The sequence below is a fragment of the Arachis stenosperma genome, chromosome 6 (assembly GCF_014773155.1).
Source record: "Arachis stenosperma cultivar V10309 chromosome 6, arast.V10309.gnm1.PFL2, whole genome shotgun sequence".
NCBI lineage: Eukaryota > Viridiplantae > Streptophyta > Magnoliopsida > Fabales > Fabaceae > Arachis > Arachis stenosperma.
Window position 1 is genome coordinate 63,508,162 of NC_080382.1, and position 16,542 is coordinate 63,524,703.

The 16,542-nt window shown below is 34.0% G+C and overlaps 1 protein-coding gene across 1 annotated transcript; it reads left to right on the forward strand.

The window, feature by feature from the left end:
• The first annotated feature begins 3,668 nt into the window (after positions 1 to 3,668).
• On the forward strand, positions 3,669 to 6,819 carry LOC130936030 (ACT domain-containing protein ACR10-like). Its single transcript, XM_057866001.1, has 6 exons — positions 3,669 to 4,143; positions 4,232 to 4,453; positions 4,868 to 4,973; positions 5,361 to 5,697; positions 5,844 to 6,128; positions 6,263 to 6,819. The coding sequence occupies exons 1-6, from the start codon at positions 3,990 to 3,992 to the stop codon at positions 6,398 to 6,400; spliced, it is 1,242 nt and encodes a 413-aa protein (XP_057721984.1). The 5' UTR covers positions 3,669 to 3,989; the 3' UTR covers positions 6,401 to 6,819.
• The last annotated feature ends 9,723 nt before the right edge of the window (positions 6,820 to 16,542 follow it).

Consider the following 16,542-nt stretch of genomic DNA (forward strand, 5'->3'; position numbering starts at 1 on the left):
GAGGGTACAATGCTTGACTCTATGTTCCCTACTTTCATTAGCTATCTTCTTACAAGTTTACTTACCTTAAATTGTATGATTTGAATTAGTGGAATTTGATTTTTGTGTTTGTCTTGGAGAACCTGTTTATTTTCTTAACCAAGTGGATATAGACATTTCATCATATAGTTGCATTCATATGTATAGGTTGCATTGCATTGCATGAGTCCTATTGTCCCTATTCATTCTTCTGGATCTCTTTGAACTTAGCATGAGGACATGCTAATGTGTAAGTGTGGAGAGGTTGATAAACCACTATTTTATGGTTTATCTTATGTTGAATTGAGTGGTTTTTATCACCTTTTTCCTACACTTGTTCATGCAATTAGCATGTTATACGTTTGCCTTCTTGATTTAATACTATGGTTAAAAACTTCCTTCCAGAGCCTTTAATTTATAGATTTTTATCCATCTCTATACCATTTGATATCGTGATCTGTGTGTTAAGTGTTTCCAGGCTTCACAGGGCAAGAATGACTTGGAGAATGGAAAGGAAGCTTTCAAAAATGGAAGGAACACAAAGAAACAATGGAGCTAACCAGCGAGACATGAAGCGCACGCATGGCCGACGCGTGCGCATGATTTGGAGCATTCCATAGCGATGCACACACACATTTGACGCGCACGCGTGATTAGCGCAAAGGACGAGTGACGCATACGCGTGACTGACGCATACGCTTGACAAGGAGTTTTTGCAAACGACGCGCACGCGTGACATGCGCGACGTACAACAGTTGCAGAAAAACGCTGGGGACGATTTCGGGCCAGTTTCAGATCCAGTTTCGGCCTAGAAAAACATATTAGAGCCAGGGGACAGCAGAGACTCAACACACATTGACACAATTCATTCATTAGCTTTAGTTTTAGTTTTGAATCTTGGGGAGAGAAATAACTTCTTCCTCTAGGGTTCTTGATATTCATAGGTTTTTAGTTTTATGCTTTTTGATATGGAAATTGAGAAGAATTGCTACCTCCGTTGAAGTTTCTATTATTCTAGTTTGTTTTCTTATCCCTTTACTCTTTTAATTGCCCCTTTTCCCTATTCAGATACGTATGTTTATGACTTTGGGATTTATTTATGCAAAGAACTATTTTTACCTTTAATCAATTCTTAGTTGTTATTTAATTTATCATGTCTTCTTCTTATTCCCTTTATATGCCATTGAACGTAGTATTCATGTCAATGGAGTAGATCCCCTACTTGACATGGGGTTTGATTAAGAGGAGACCTTTGAGTTGGGAATACTCAAGTGTTAATTCTAATTGGAAGTTGTTGGTTGGCTCTCTAGTCTCTAACTCTAATCCTCCCTTAGGAGTGGATTAGGACTTGGGAATAGAGTTGGTTAGTTAGTTGTTTGACTTTCCTTTATTCAGTAAAGGATAACTAAGTAGAACAACAACCTATTATTATTACACTTGGAAACATCCAATAAGGATAGAACTTCCGATTAATCTTTCCCCAGTTAAGGCCTTTTTATCATAGTTAATCAAATCTCTTGTTAAATTTCCTAGTTTCAATTATATTCTCCAACTCCAACTTTCTTAGAAACCTTCTGATCAATAGATAGCACTCTCTCTGCAACTCGTTGGGAGACGACCTGGGGTTCATACTCTCAGTATTTTTATTCTAAAATTGTGACAACCTTTTCTAAATTGATAAGCATATTTTCATCGATTAAAACTATAATTGCAACGCCATTTTCACTATAAATTCTTAATCGGCTCATTTCCGCCACGTCAGTTATGCTAGGTAACTAATGACTTTCTTGAACAACATAAACAACGGGCCCTAAAATTGGCTCAATTCAACTAAAACACACTATGCCACTAATTAAATTTAGGATTAATTTACTCTTTTAACCCCATTGTTCACATTGCTCAACAATGTTGTTGTCTACCTATACTTTTTCTTTTTTATTGGTTTGAATATTCAAATTCAAAATATTTTTTGTTTGTTATACACACACCTACCCACTCACTGACACACACTACAACTACAACTAGTAACTCAGCTACCGTCGAGTAACGTAACGTATTGTCTTCCCCCGCTCAAAATACAACACAAACAGAGTCTTTCCTTCTCCCCTATACTCATCAATGGCGGTGGTGTGAAGGCTGTAACTGCAGCGATTACGTTGGAAGACGACTGCTTTGGATGATCGGTTTCGTCATCTGCATCAGACAAAGACTGTACTGAATGCTGGTTTCTCTGAAATAGGTAAGGTAAAAAAGAAAAAAAATTATGTGATAATAGGAGTGCTCTGTTTTTTGGTATTTTTATTAGTTTAATATCTTCAGCAGTTAAAAACAATTTTTCGGAGTGTAATGTATGGGTATGCATGTTTGTGTTTCGCAATGTTTGCTAGAGTTTGATCACAACTAGCTTTCTGAGTGGTTAGGCTAATGAAACTATTGATTGGATAAGGGTTCTTTGTCATGGTGAAAACTTGTTTATTATCTGTTAGGGTTTATTGTATTTACAGTTGAAAACATGATTTTGTGTTTTAGTTGTGAAGTTTTCAATTTGTTAATGTGGTTGAAGATGATGAGTTCGATCATGAAATTTTGTTTTTAAATTTTATATGGATGGTCCTTTGATTACCATCATATTTCATCATGGACGGTCATTTATCACAGAGCGTGATAGAAGTGTGAATTACAATGGTGGACAAATTTCTGAGTTGCCGAGAATTGACATAGATACACTGGATGTATTTTTTGTCTGAGACTACTACAAAAAGATTGGGTATGACAATGTGACCCATTATTGGTGGCTGGTGCTTAACAGACTATTGCAAACTAATCTTAGAATTGTGACACATGACAAAGAGCTCACGAAGATATATTACCTTACTCAAAAGAATAAAAAAATTATTCATGTGTACTATAAACATAAAGTCTCTGAATCTATGTTTAATAAAGAAGCAAAACCAACATCATCTAAAAACAAGGAGCTAATAGTGCTACAAGATTTTATTCCACATCCATGACCCACCATTAGCTACCGTTGAGTATCAAACTCAGGTGTAGCAACTTAAAAGGCAAAAACTTTGCCACTTAGATAGGTGTCAGCTACGAATTTGAAATATTGATAATGTATATTTGCTATATTTTTACCTTTTAGCTATATGGGTCGTAGCATTCTTTGGACCAGTATAAGGGCTTCTAATGTCCGTAACAATTTCATAGTGCTAGTTGATTATACATTACATTTCTAGTTGCATTTAATAGAAACTCACATGAAGATATTCAGATTTATTTTTATTTGAAAATATAAATGATAAATATTTATATATTCACATAATTAGTTTAATTAAAAATAATCAATTTATTTTTTAAGAGCCATATGAATCAGTTTTTTTTATTTATTTTAGCCAAAGCAAATATTTTTTTATATCAAACAATATTGATTCTGATAACTTTTGACATCAACATTATTAAGAAGATCAAATGCTATTTTAAGATGGATGCAAGATGATAATTGGAAATTTGTAATTGCATTATCCACTTTTTCTTCTTTTCTTCATGGGGATATGGGAACAGTTCGGTTGGGTGGTTGGGTTCGGTTAATCAGTAAATTACTAAATTCAGAATCCCAGTGCCACTCGTGTCTCATCCTCTATCTCTTTTGACGATATATCGTTTACCGCAACAAACAAACCCAGCAGTCCTTCGATAAATCCGAAACAAAAAAAAAATATGGAAGAGGATTCAGCAATAAACAGCAGTGTGAAGCCGAAGTGAGAGACAGAGAGAGAAAAGTTACAGTTGCAGTTCTCTGTTCTCTCTTCTTCTTCATCTTCTACTCGGACAGTACCAATAGTAATAGTACCCGTATATCACACTAAAATTAAAAACCCTTTTAACATCAGCAGAAGAATCACCACTACTCCTGAAAGATTAGAAAATAGCGTTGGATTAGAGAGGAGAAGAAGAAGAAGAAGAAGAAGATGGGAATATTACAGGATGATGTGGTGATCATAAGGCAGCCAGACAAAGAAGGTGGCCCAACCGTCATAACCGTGAATTGCCCTGACAAGACTGGTCTTGGTTGTGATCTGTGCCGCATCATTCTCTTCTTTGGTCTTAGCATTGTGCGAGGAGGTAAGCCCCCAATTTTTCACTATATATGCACACTTCAAGCATGGTCATTTAGGCATAACACTTTTTTGTTTTGATGGAATATTGGAAGATGTTTCAACGGATGGGAAATGGTGCTACATAGTGTTGTGGGTGGTGGGGAGAGAGAAGACAAGGTGGAGTTTGTTGAAGAAGAGGCTAATTGGGGCATGCCCTTCTTGCTCCTCTGCCTCTGGAATCTCTTATTACCGCTCTGAGTTGCAGCAACCACCGAAGCCCCCTGATGTCTTCCTCTTGAAGTTTTGTTGCCATGATCGTAGAGGCCTTTTGCATGGTAAGTTAGGGACCCCCCTCCCCTCTTCCTTTTTTGGAAACCCTATTTGTTAATTTGTAAATTGGTAACTCTCTAAAATTGTTTTGACTTTTCAGGAGAAGCAAATAGATACAGAAACATGCAAAATATCTCTGTCCTAGGACAAAATTTCCTCTATTTCGGTGTTTTCTATATTTTCTATCCTAGACACTAAGAATTATGTTTGATTGTTGTGAAAAGCTTGCTAAAAGGAATGTAAACTCACAGGTTTAGATTGGCAAGTGATGTTGTTGTAGTCTAAAATATTTCCAATTCTAAAATTCCATTGTGTATATTGATTAGAAGTTATCTAGTTTTTTCTTCTTTTTTTTTTTTTAACACCATCATTGATTCTTGAGGAAATAGACTAATTGAATCTCTTTATTGTTGGGACAGATGTTACAGAGGTTCTTTGTGAGCTAGAGTTAACCATAAAGAAGGTGAAGGTATCTACTACACCTGACGGCAAAGTGATGGATCTGTTTTTCATCACCGACACAAGGTCTACATTTCTGTTTTTAGTATTCTTGGAACAGGCTTGCCATGTGAATTGTGATTGAGTACCCCCTAATTGTTTGTTTATTTCAACTCGAGTTTCTTAGTCTATTTACTAAGACAGGATTTGGTGTACCATTGTGAAGTACTCTTTTATTAAAACATACAAGGAACTTGAGTGCTGCTAATAAGGTAGCTAAGTAAAATATTGTGATGAACTATGGCTGTCCTGGTAGTTACCCTATCCCATTCTTATAAATAGATTTTTGGTTTTCCAAGGAAGTGAGCTAATCATGTTGTGAAGTTTTGTTTTGCAAAACTTTTATAGCAGACAATTTTGATGACAGTTCCAGCTGGTATTAGCTAGCTTACTCCTTAATTGTGTATATATCAGGGAACTTCTGCATACACCAAAAAGAAGGGACGACACGATTCAACAGTTGACAGATACTTTGAAGGATGCGTTAATTTCAATTGAAATTGAATTGGTTGGTCCAGAAATTGCTGCTTGCTCTCAAGCATCCTCATTTCTTCCAACTGCCATCACAGAAGATATATTCAATTTGGAATTGCCCGATCCTGGTCGAGGTGGGGTTTTCACATCAGATTCTATCTCCATTGTTATGGACAATTTGCTGAGTCCTTCCCACACACTTGTCCAAATTATGTGCCAAGATCACAAAGGTCTTCTTTATGACATCATGAGAACTCTGAAGGACTATAATATTCAGGTATAGCCATTTGAAACATAAATGATACAACATTCCAAACACCCGATTTTGGTTGAAGTGATATAGGTTATTATATATGAATTGCAAAAAGTACATATTCTTCTCCCTCAGCATGTTGCTTGAACAGTGCTTTGTCACTTTAACAGATTTCTTATGGACGCTTCATGACAAAACCTAGAGGAAAATGTGAGCTTGACTTGTTCATCATGCAAGCAGATGGCAAAAAGATAGTCGACTCGAGCAAGCAGAAGTCTTTGTCTGCTCGCCTTAGGACCGAGCTACTCCGTCCTCTCAAAGTCACTGTTGTGAGCAGGGGCCCTGATACGGAGCTACTGGTTGCAAACCCCGTGGAGTTGTCCGACAAGGGACGGCCTCTTGTGTTTCATGATATTACTCTTGCACTTAAAATGCTAGGCATATGCATCTTTTCGGTAATGATCAAATCTATGCTGTGTCATTGCTTCCTATCTTTTAGTTCAAAATTTTCACATCCCCCTTCCCAAGTTCTTGCATTGATCATTTGCAGCATGCCAATTTTCTGACTGATAACTGATTACTTTGACAGGCTGAAATCGGAAGACATGCAATTGGAGACCGGGAATGGGAAGTTTATAGAATCTTGCTGGATGAAGGGGAGGGATCGCCGCTTCCAAGGAACAAGATTGAGAAAGGTGTATGGAATATGTTGATGGGCTGGGAGTGATCCATGGTTTGGGCATTGTTCCCTTTTGAATGGATTGGTGCCCATACAGATAACAACACTATTAATCTCACAGCAAACCTGCTAAGTAACCTGTCATTTTCATATTGATAAGTCGTTATAACTTTTCTGGTACATTCATAAATCAATGTATTTGGATGCAATTTGTATATATACATTCATTTATGAGTGTACAAGAAAAGTGAAACAACTTGTTGGTATGAAACGGATGGAGACTGTAACAGATGCAACTGTAAAATATCTTTGCTGCAAATCGTTTTATTTTGTTCTATATTTTAGAGCTTATGTTTCTGTAGACTGTAGTATTTCCAACTTGATCTGTAAATAGAAATGAGAAAAGCAAGGTGTACTAGTCAGACCATATTATAAATGAAATTGAAATATTGTAAAGTTGTTATAAATATATATTCTGTTTTATACATTTATCTTATTCATTGTGCTTCAAATTGAAGAGTAACACTGTAAAGTAGTGTAAACTGTATAGTGGCAGAAGTTCCCAAATTCAACAACAAAGTAGCAGCGACAAGATTGATGGAATTAAAACGTCTTAAACATTGTTTCTTGCGTGATTATTGGAAAGAAAAAGACTCTCAATACTTTGCTGCCATCTGTAACATAAAATTTTATGAGCTATATAGTCACTGACTTTGACCCGCAAATTGTCCATATTGAATAAAAACTAATTAGAAATAATATAATTCTTTATTTTTACTCACTAATTAATTTATTGGTAGGTTGCTTTAACTGAAGCCTACACCAGATGTCCCCTCCACGGACGTCAAATGGAACACTATGTTACATCAAATCATTATAATTATAGTTTGTTTGTAGTTACATGTTCAACGGTCACTAGACATTGTTTCATTTGCTGCTAATATCTTTTTAGGACACGTTTTCAGTCTTTGGCATTGTTTGCTCACTGATTTCATATTGGAGATATTAATTGCAAGTAAAGAAACGTCAGCACAAATTATATACTATGTCCGATATTTTGTGGACACATTTCAAGTGCTCCAGGGAGCACCGATATACCAGTTATTTTAACCATTGATTTTAATTAATATATATTATATATATTTTTTATAATTCAGATCGACGGTTAAAATAATTGGTACATCGGTACTTTTGGTGCACTTGAAATGCTTCCGTTACCGTAAACTTTAAGATTGTTTACCCCCTCCCCTTAATACGTTCACATCAAGTAGAAAACTACAAATTGTTGTTCTACCGTTCTACGTCAAAAACTTATTGCACATTTATATATAATTTAGGAGATATACTATAGCGCGATTAAAATTTATTATTTTTTATCATTATTTTTATTTTTAGTTATTAATCTGTTACTAATACATCAACTTACATTATTTATAAATCAGAACTATATAGATAAAACATGCTAAATTAGCGATGCATTTTTTTAACGAATTTTTTGGTATAAGTTCAAATAACGTTCAAAAGTGATTATCACAAAATTAGCTAATATCTTTAACAACTCTGTAATAATAGGTCAATTTAGTAAATACAATATAATATATTCAAATTCAAACACTATTAAAAAAAAATACATTATTTTTTTTTTATACACATTATACACATCTCTTATTCTTACTTACTTGAGCGATAGAGTATCTTTGTAGGTGTCCTCTACTGCCAAGTCTCTAAGAGCCGACCTATATCTCTTCAACTTCAGACGAAAGAGAGCTCAACCCCTGAACAGGATGGCTTATACCTACCGCCAAACTTACTATGCAGGAACATTTGACACCTACCATAAGAAAGGAGTTTAAATCTAACTCCACAATCATCTTTTTTGCTTGATTTTTTTACCCTTTTTTGTAGGTTATAATCAAGGCAGAAGAGCAAAACAATCCACATCTTCCTCCTACTGAGGTCGAACTATTTGCTATCAATGAGTGGCTGAGAGTATAAGTTCAGCGGGTGACCGAATTATTAAACTAAAAACAGAATGGTCAAAGCAATGAGGAGGAATAGAAAAATCCTGGTAATCGCGATGATGATGACGACCATACCTCGAAAGTCACGATTGCGATGGTAGTCACTCCAAATTCGTCAGTAAAAAGAACCAATTTTTTTTTCCTAAAAGAGATAATGAGCTTTCAAAAGCTTAGAAACTTCACTTTACCGACAATGCTGAAATCCTACGACAAAATCGATGACCCCAATATCTACATCACCAAGTTTTATTCGATGATATTTCTTAACAGTGCTTCTGACCTAATATTATATCGTTTTTTTCCCACATTTTTAGATGGTACTATTTTATTTAGGTTTTTATCTTTACCTACAGGTTCTATCTCTACTTTTCAAGAATTGGCTGACCTGTTCACCAATAATTTTGTAACATCCAAAATTTATATCCATGATTTTGACTATGTTAGCACAATCAAATATGGTCAACATGAAAGTCTCTGTAACTACATGACGAGGTTCAATAAGATAGCAATGGAGATCTCCAACTTTAACCCCGACATCCACCTCCATGCCCTTACGAGTGGTCTTCGCCCTAGCAAGTTCCAGAAAACTATTGTTGTCGCCAAGTTGAAGAATTTAACAGAGTTTCAAGAAAAAGCAGATGGATAGATAAAAATCAAAGAACTTAGACAAGTTCAACGAATCAATAAACCAAATCAATCAAAAAAGGACAACCAAAAGGACCTTTTCGAATCAGCAAAATGATTAGCAAAGGGACTTATATCTTTCAAACACTACTACGTAAAGAACTACATGATACTTGAAACGCGGGATCTCTTTTTTTCACTCACAAGATTTTTCTCACACTAGGATTTGCTTGGAGGGGTTTTAACATGGCACCTCATCCTGTACCTTCTGTATTAAGAGGGTAATCTTCAATAAATAATACATTATTATTATTAACTTCATCATTCTTTATTTTTAATTACTATTCCTGCCTTTAATTCGGCTACTATTACAGTTGGCATACAAAAACAAACCGACAGTTATCAGTCGAAAGGAAATCAAACAAGTCGACACCTATAAGTCGGAATCACTTCTAACAAACGGGTAACTATAAGTTGGAATCAATCCAAACAAGGCGGCACCTATAAGTCGGAATCATTTAAAATAAATAGGCAATTATAAGTAGGAATCACTCCAAATATATGGGCAATTATAAGTTCGAATCAGTCAAAACAAGCAAACACCTATAAGTCAGGATCAATCCAATAAATAATCAACTATGAGCTCGTCCAAAAATACACTGATATAAGCATAATCACATTTTTCAATGACAAGCTGACCAAATTTATTTTCAAGATGATAGTTGATGTTGGAGACTAATTCTCACATCTCCAAATTATAACACAAATCATATATCTTTCATATCCCATCGAGTTATAGCTTGATTTTCATAAAAATTCAACCTGTTTATCTTAAAAAATAAACATGTCAAGTTTGGGGATTGTTCATAATAACTCTTAGTTTTATTTTTATTTAATTTAGACTCTTCTCTCTAACGTGACTATTATTTTTCAAGTACAACAACTTGAGTTTCGGGGGCTACCACTTATTGGTACAACCAATTTCTAGGTCAAAAAATTATCTAAACTCGACCTGTCTTATTGCAAAATATCATAGGTCAAGTGTAAAATCTGTGAAATCAATGAATAAGTATCTAATAAATAAATTATTATTTAAAAAATTAGAAAGTTAAATTTTATAATTAAATGAGGTAGAGATAATTAAAACATGAATTTTGACACTAATTTTAAAGAATTTAGCCCAAAATTAAGCCGAACAGACCAAACCGATTAAACCGATTCCGAATTGAGCCTATGGACCAACCCAAATTTTACTTAAGCAAGTCAGCATCCCCTTTCCCCATATGATGAGAAACACAGTGCACCAGGGGAGAAGGGAGAAGAACAAAGCCCAAATTCACAAACCTTTGGCTAGATTTCAACTTCATATAACTTTTGATTTGGAACTCCGATTGATTTACCATTTTTGGCCACGCGTCCACCGCGTCGAGCTCTACAAAGCCCAATAGTCAATTTGGTAAGAAAATCTCATTTTCATCTCAACCTCTTTTCTCCCTAATTTTCAAAAATTAAGCATGGGTATCGAGATTTGTAATTTATCTTGGTGCTTTAGAATCAAATTGACTTGAGAAAATTAGTGAGTCTTGTCCCATTAATGCATGAGTAAGGTAAGAACCTTAAACCTCTTGTTGATTTGTGAATTTGTAAGCTTGAAGGTTGATTATAGTGATATGTTGTGGGATTAGATTGAATATTGTTGATTTGGAGTACATTGATGATGTTGGGAGCTTGATTGTTGGACCTTGGTGGCTAAAATTTGGTTCGGAGAGGCTTTGGGGCTATGGACTCTAGAGGAGCGGTGACCTCGAGGTGTTTTTGGATTTTACGAGGAATCGACCAATGTATGATTTTGGTTTCTCGTATGTAATATATAATGTCTTGTGAAAACTTAGGCTAGACGATGTAGGATAAGTTGAATTATGATTTTGGAACATGTTTAGTGTTTTAGTTGATAATGTATGTAAATTTGATGATGTTTGATGAGATTAATGATTCATGATGTGAATTTGATTGTGGTTGGTGAAATAGAATGATGAATGATGATTTTGATGGTGATGAATAAGAATAATGATTAAAGGATATATCAATATTTATAAATTGATATTGTGTTTTTATAATTGAGAACTTTTGGGATGAAGATGATTAAATCGAGGTGTGGATGGCTATGATAGGATATAGGCTGTGTTGGATGTGGTTGGTGTCATTTTAAGTGGTGAAAATTTGATTTTGTAAAAGAAATTGGAAAAAATAGATGTTTGAGATTGTTTAGAAAAACTGATTTTTTACCAAACTTTGGTGAGCCATAACTCGGCTTTCGGACCCTCAATTTTTGTCAAATTTGTTTTAAATGAAAACTGGGTTCGTGAAGCTTATACTATTCGAATAACGGATGAAAAAGCATTTAAATAAAAAAAAGTTATGTGCATTCAAACTAGGAGCGAAAAACTGAAAATTCTGGACTTAGCAGCTTTTTGCCTCTGCTGCTAAGCCCGCATACGCGGACACTCATATACGCGGCCGGTGGCCTCTGTCCAGAGCCTCCACGTACGCGGACTCCTATTTTTCAGCAATGTGAGTTTTATGATTTAAACATGATTTTGAACCTCTAAACCTTTATTTTTACTCTCTAAGATCCTAAAACTTAGTTCTAACCATAGGGAGAGGGGTAAGCATAGAGAAGGAGTTAACTTAGCAGAAAAGAAAGGTTTAAAGTAATGAATTGTGATTGAGGAAGTATGGAAATGATGGCTTGTAAATGAATGAGATATGTGACCCCGGGTAAGAGGAAGTTACGTTGTCCACTTACTCTAGAAAAGAGATGAAGGAGAAGAATGATGAAAACTAAGTTTGAATATGAAATTGAATGATTATGAATGAATTATAATGATAATGAGATAGAATTTGATTGTGATATGCCTCTGGATAAGATGCAGTAGTGTCATCCACTTGCTCCGGGTAAGAGGCGAGAAAGCCGAGTAAGATGCAGTGGTGTTATCCACTTGCTTTAGATAAGAGTTCGAAACTCCAAATAAGATACAAGGATTGAGTTCTGACACTGTTTGCTTTGGATTGAGAACTATAACACCACCTGGGTAAGAGGCAAGGTGAAGTTGTCCCCTGCTCTGGGTACGCGGATAAGATGTAAGAGTTGTGGCGTTGTCCCACTTACTCCGTGTTTCGTGTTCTGTCCAGGGTTAGCTACCGGACATGTTAGGTTTGACTTTATAACAGACAAATGAAACTCATCAGTCATAGGGCAAGCAAACATCATATGCATGTGTTTGTTTTGTTTGTTTGTGCATTTAATTGGGCTTGTTTTTTATGAATCAATATGCTATTTGTCATACTTGTTACTTGCAATAACTGTACTCTATTTGTGTTTGCCTTTGTCTGCTTTATTTGTCTTTATTTGTTTATGCCTTGTTTATGTTTTATAGACTCTCCTACATGTATATATAACTTATGTTTAATCCTCTTAGAGGTTTTTGGAAAACTAGGTACTTACCTTATGTATGTCTGCGTATTTAGGTTATACTTATATACTTATGTATGTAAATATTTCTCCGGCCAGCCTTGGTTTCGCAGGTCGAGCCTGGAGCTTGCACTCTTGTATATTAGTACTCTATCCTTTATATATTTCATGTCTTACCTTTATCTATTTGTCTGTTTACGTTTCCTAGTGAGATGAGCTTTTTATTTCACGGTTTTTTGTTTAAACTTTTCTTTAAGACTCCTAGGTACAACTTTCTTCAACTATATATATATATATATATATATTATTTTAGAGGTCGTAATACCTCATCACCTATGTTTTACGAGTTTAAGCGTAAAGCTCTGTGTGGTAGGGTGTTACATCAAGTTTGGGGTCTATGATCCGTTATTAATATCTCGACCTACACTATTTATAAATTGGAGCTATATAAATAAAATGTGTTAAATTAAAGGTATCTGTTTGTTTCCTTTTAACAAACTTTTTGGTATAAGTTCAAATAACGTTTAGGAGCGGTTACTACAAAATCAGGCTAACATCTCCTATAACTCCACAATAATAGGTCAACTTAGTAAATACAATATAGCACATTCGAATAGAAACACTTTATAAAAGAAAAAAACCAAAACAAGAAAGGTACGTTATTCACTCTAGATACATATTATACTCATCTCTTACTCTTATTAGAGTGTCAGAATATTTTTGTAGGTGCTCACCACTGCTAGTTCTTTGAGAACCGACGTATACCTTTTTTATTTCAGGAAAAAGAGAGCTTAATCCCTGAGCAGGACAACTTATACCTACCAGTAGACTTACTACATAGAAGCAATCATCAATTCAATTCAGTTTTTTTAGTATAGTAATTTAATAATATATTTTAGCCCACACTTTTAAATATTAATAACTAACTAATAGCTAAAAAATAACAAATTTTAATAGCTCTTTAGTATTTGTCATAATTTAAATATGAATTAATTAGAATAGCGTTTTACTAGTATTCTACTATTTCCCATTTGTCTCCATCATATGTAGACCCCGTGAGGGACAAGATTATTCATAGTAATTGACAAAAAACGTTTGTGCTAAACACATACATACACTAGGTGATGCAATTTGCTAGCGTTCTCGGTTTTGGTATAACTAAAATAAGGTGTGGCTGCTCTTCAATTCATCACTTGTTCTTATTGTCGGTTTGAAATGGTAAACATACCCCAAATAACTATAAAAATCTTAGCATAAAAAAAATGTGGAATGGATATTCTTGAGTTTTGTTGCCGCACCTTCATTTTTTATTGGTTTAGGGTCAATCAATTTGTTCAAGGGGAGCATAGCAGTATTGACTTCTCAACTTATAAATAACACTGCTTCCTGCGTTTTAGTTTGTTCATTTCGATTAATGTACTGTTGTATTGCCGACAAGTTGATTTCATGACTATACAAAAGAATAAGAAATGAACTAGCTAGTCATATGAATTGTAAGCTAGAAGATTACGCGCGGGTGGCAAAATAATTTCTATCTTATATATTGTTAGAGGAAAATATTATTTATCCAAAAAATTATTAAAAATCACCACAATTACCTATTATAAATAAAAGGGATTAACTACTAATTTGGTACTCGAAAGATTTAGTCGTTGACAAAAAAATTTCTGAAACATATTATTGACGAAACAACCCCAAATATTTTTGTAAGTAACTAAAAAACTTTTATATTTAACAAACCGCTTATTTATTAGACCTAAATTTTTGTAGTAATATTTAAATAAATATTTAAAAAGTGCACAAAAAAATTCGAAAAAAATTTGATCTCTAGATTTTTTAATTTTTCAAAAACAATGTCGTAATATAAAAAATTTTAAAAAATTCACTTGACAAAAATTTTCAGATTTTAAGGATAAAAATATCTTTTTTTATAATAATTACAAAAATTTGCATTAAAATTTGATCTTTAAAAATTTTTTTAGAATATATATTTAATATTTAATTCTATTTGTCGTGTTTTTAAATCTTTCGAGGACTTATTTATTATTAGCATTTTTTGGGGTTCGTTTCGTCAGTAATAAAAACTTTTGGATACCATTTTTGGTAGTCTACTCTAAAATAAATATAAATCTATAACTATTATAAGTTAAAATTTGAACGCATTTTGGTTGTATAATGTAATTTTTATTTTACTGAGTTAATTATTAAATTTAGTCATAATATTATTTTTTTTAAAATGAAGTACATCTCAATTTAATTTTGTAGTGATGGACTGACTTTTTTTTAATTTATAAATTTGAAGTGAAAGCGGATTTCATAATTCTTTTTAGTTATTTTTTTATATTTGAAAAAAGCATATTCTCACAGATACACATTACCAATAATTAAGCTTATTTAATAGAATTGCATATTACAGAAAATATTATAATTTATATTATTAAAAAATTATAATGGCCGTTGGAAGTGATAATAATTTATATTAAGAGTATAAAATCACATCTAAATATACTCAAAAATTAAATATTAATGCAAAAAAGAATAAAATTAATAATAAGGATATATAGTATAATTATTTATAAACATTATGATAAATCTTTATATTTCATTATGCTTATATATTGCCATTTATTTTTTATTTTCGTAGAAAAATAATAGTTAAAATTATTTTAATTTTTAAACATTCTGCTCTGACCTTTTAAGGGTTAGTATTTTTTTCGTCCTTAAGGTATATGCGGTCAAAATCAAAATCGTCCCTGACATTTTTTTTTTATTAAAATCATCCTCAACGTTTAAAAGCGCTTTAAAATTATCCTTTTTTAAATTTTTAGACTAAAATGTCCTTCATCATTATCTCTCCTCTTTACCCTCCTTACTCTACTGTTCCTCAGCCTCCCTGCTCCATTCTCTTCATCTAAATCTTCAACAACAACAACATCAATTATTTTTTTAATTTAAAAAAAATCAAACAAAACTAACACAGAATCAATAATAACAATATATTCATATTTAAAAATCCATCAACTACAACACCACCACATTCAAATTCAAAAATCCATCAACATCAACACCATCACATTTAAATTCAAGACAAAAAATTTCAAACATTCAATCTTTCAAACTCAAAAGAGAGAGAACACAGATTTCAAGAACAAATTGAGGGCTCTCTGCTTCTCCCCTCTCTCCCAATACATGAGCTCGGCGTCCACCATGGCGAGTGTAGATCCAAGCGCCGCCGCCTTCTTGAACGACTCCGTGCCTTTTCTACATTCTGCGTCACTCATGGGTTTTCATGCTTGAACTTCTTCCCCCATCGAAGTAGCATCATCGCCTCCCTCAGCGGCTGCAACACCTCCCACCAAGATTGGCACACCACCGACGCCATGTTCAGCAAAATTAACAAAAATATCAAATCAAACAACAACTAAATAATCATCAACTATGATTTCAAATCCAAAATGAATAACAACAGAAATTATAGGATTGAAATTTGTAAATGAAGAAGCAACACAAATTTAGCAACAATATAACCATTTGTAACAACTAAAAACTTCAGACCAAAATTAAAAACTAAACCAGAAAATTTTCAAATAATTAATGACACAAATTTAGTCACAGAAGAGGGGAAGAGCTAGCTACATGAATAGATCTGGAAAAAGATGAGCTCAAGGTAGCAGAACAGGAAGCAGAATAGATCTGGAAGGAAGCGGGATGCAGCAAGGAGGCAGAACGGAGGCATGGCGCTGCAAGAGAGGAAGAACGCAGGTCGGCGCTGTGTGAGAAAGAGCGCAACGGAGAAAGAGTCGGTGCCGAAGGAGAATGTCAACAACGACGCCCTTTCTCGCCGGCAACGCCTTCTTCTTCCTCTTCTCTTCTTTTTTGTCTTCGTTCTCCACCCTTCCCTCTGTTCTTTTCTTCATTTCTTGCTCTCCCTCCTCTCTGTTTGTGTTGTTGAAGGAAAAAGAATAAATGAGGGTAAATGATGGATGATAGAGGCCTAAAGTGGGTTCAGAATTTATCTCAAAATAATATTGGTGTTGTAAGTATAGTTCCAAACCAAATAATTGACCAATATC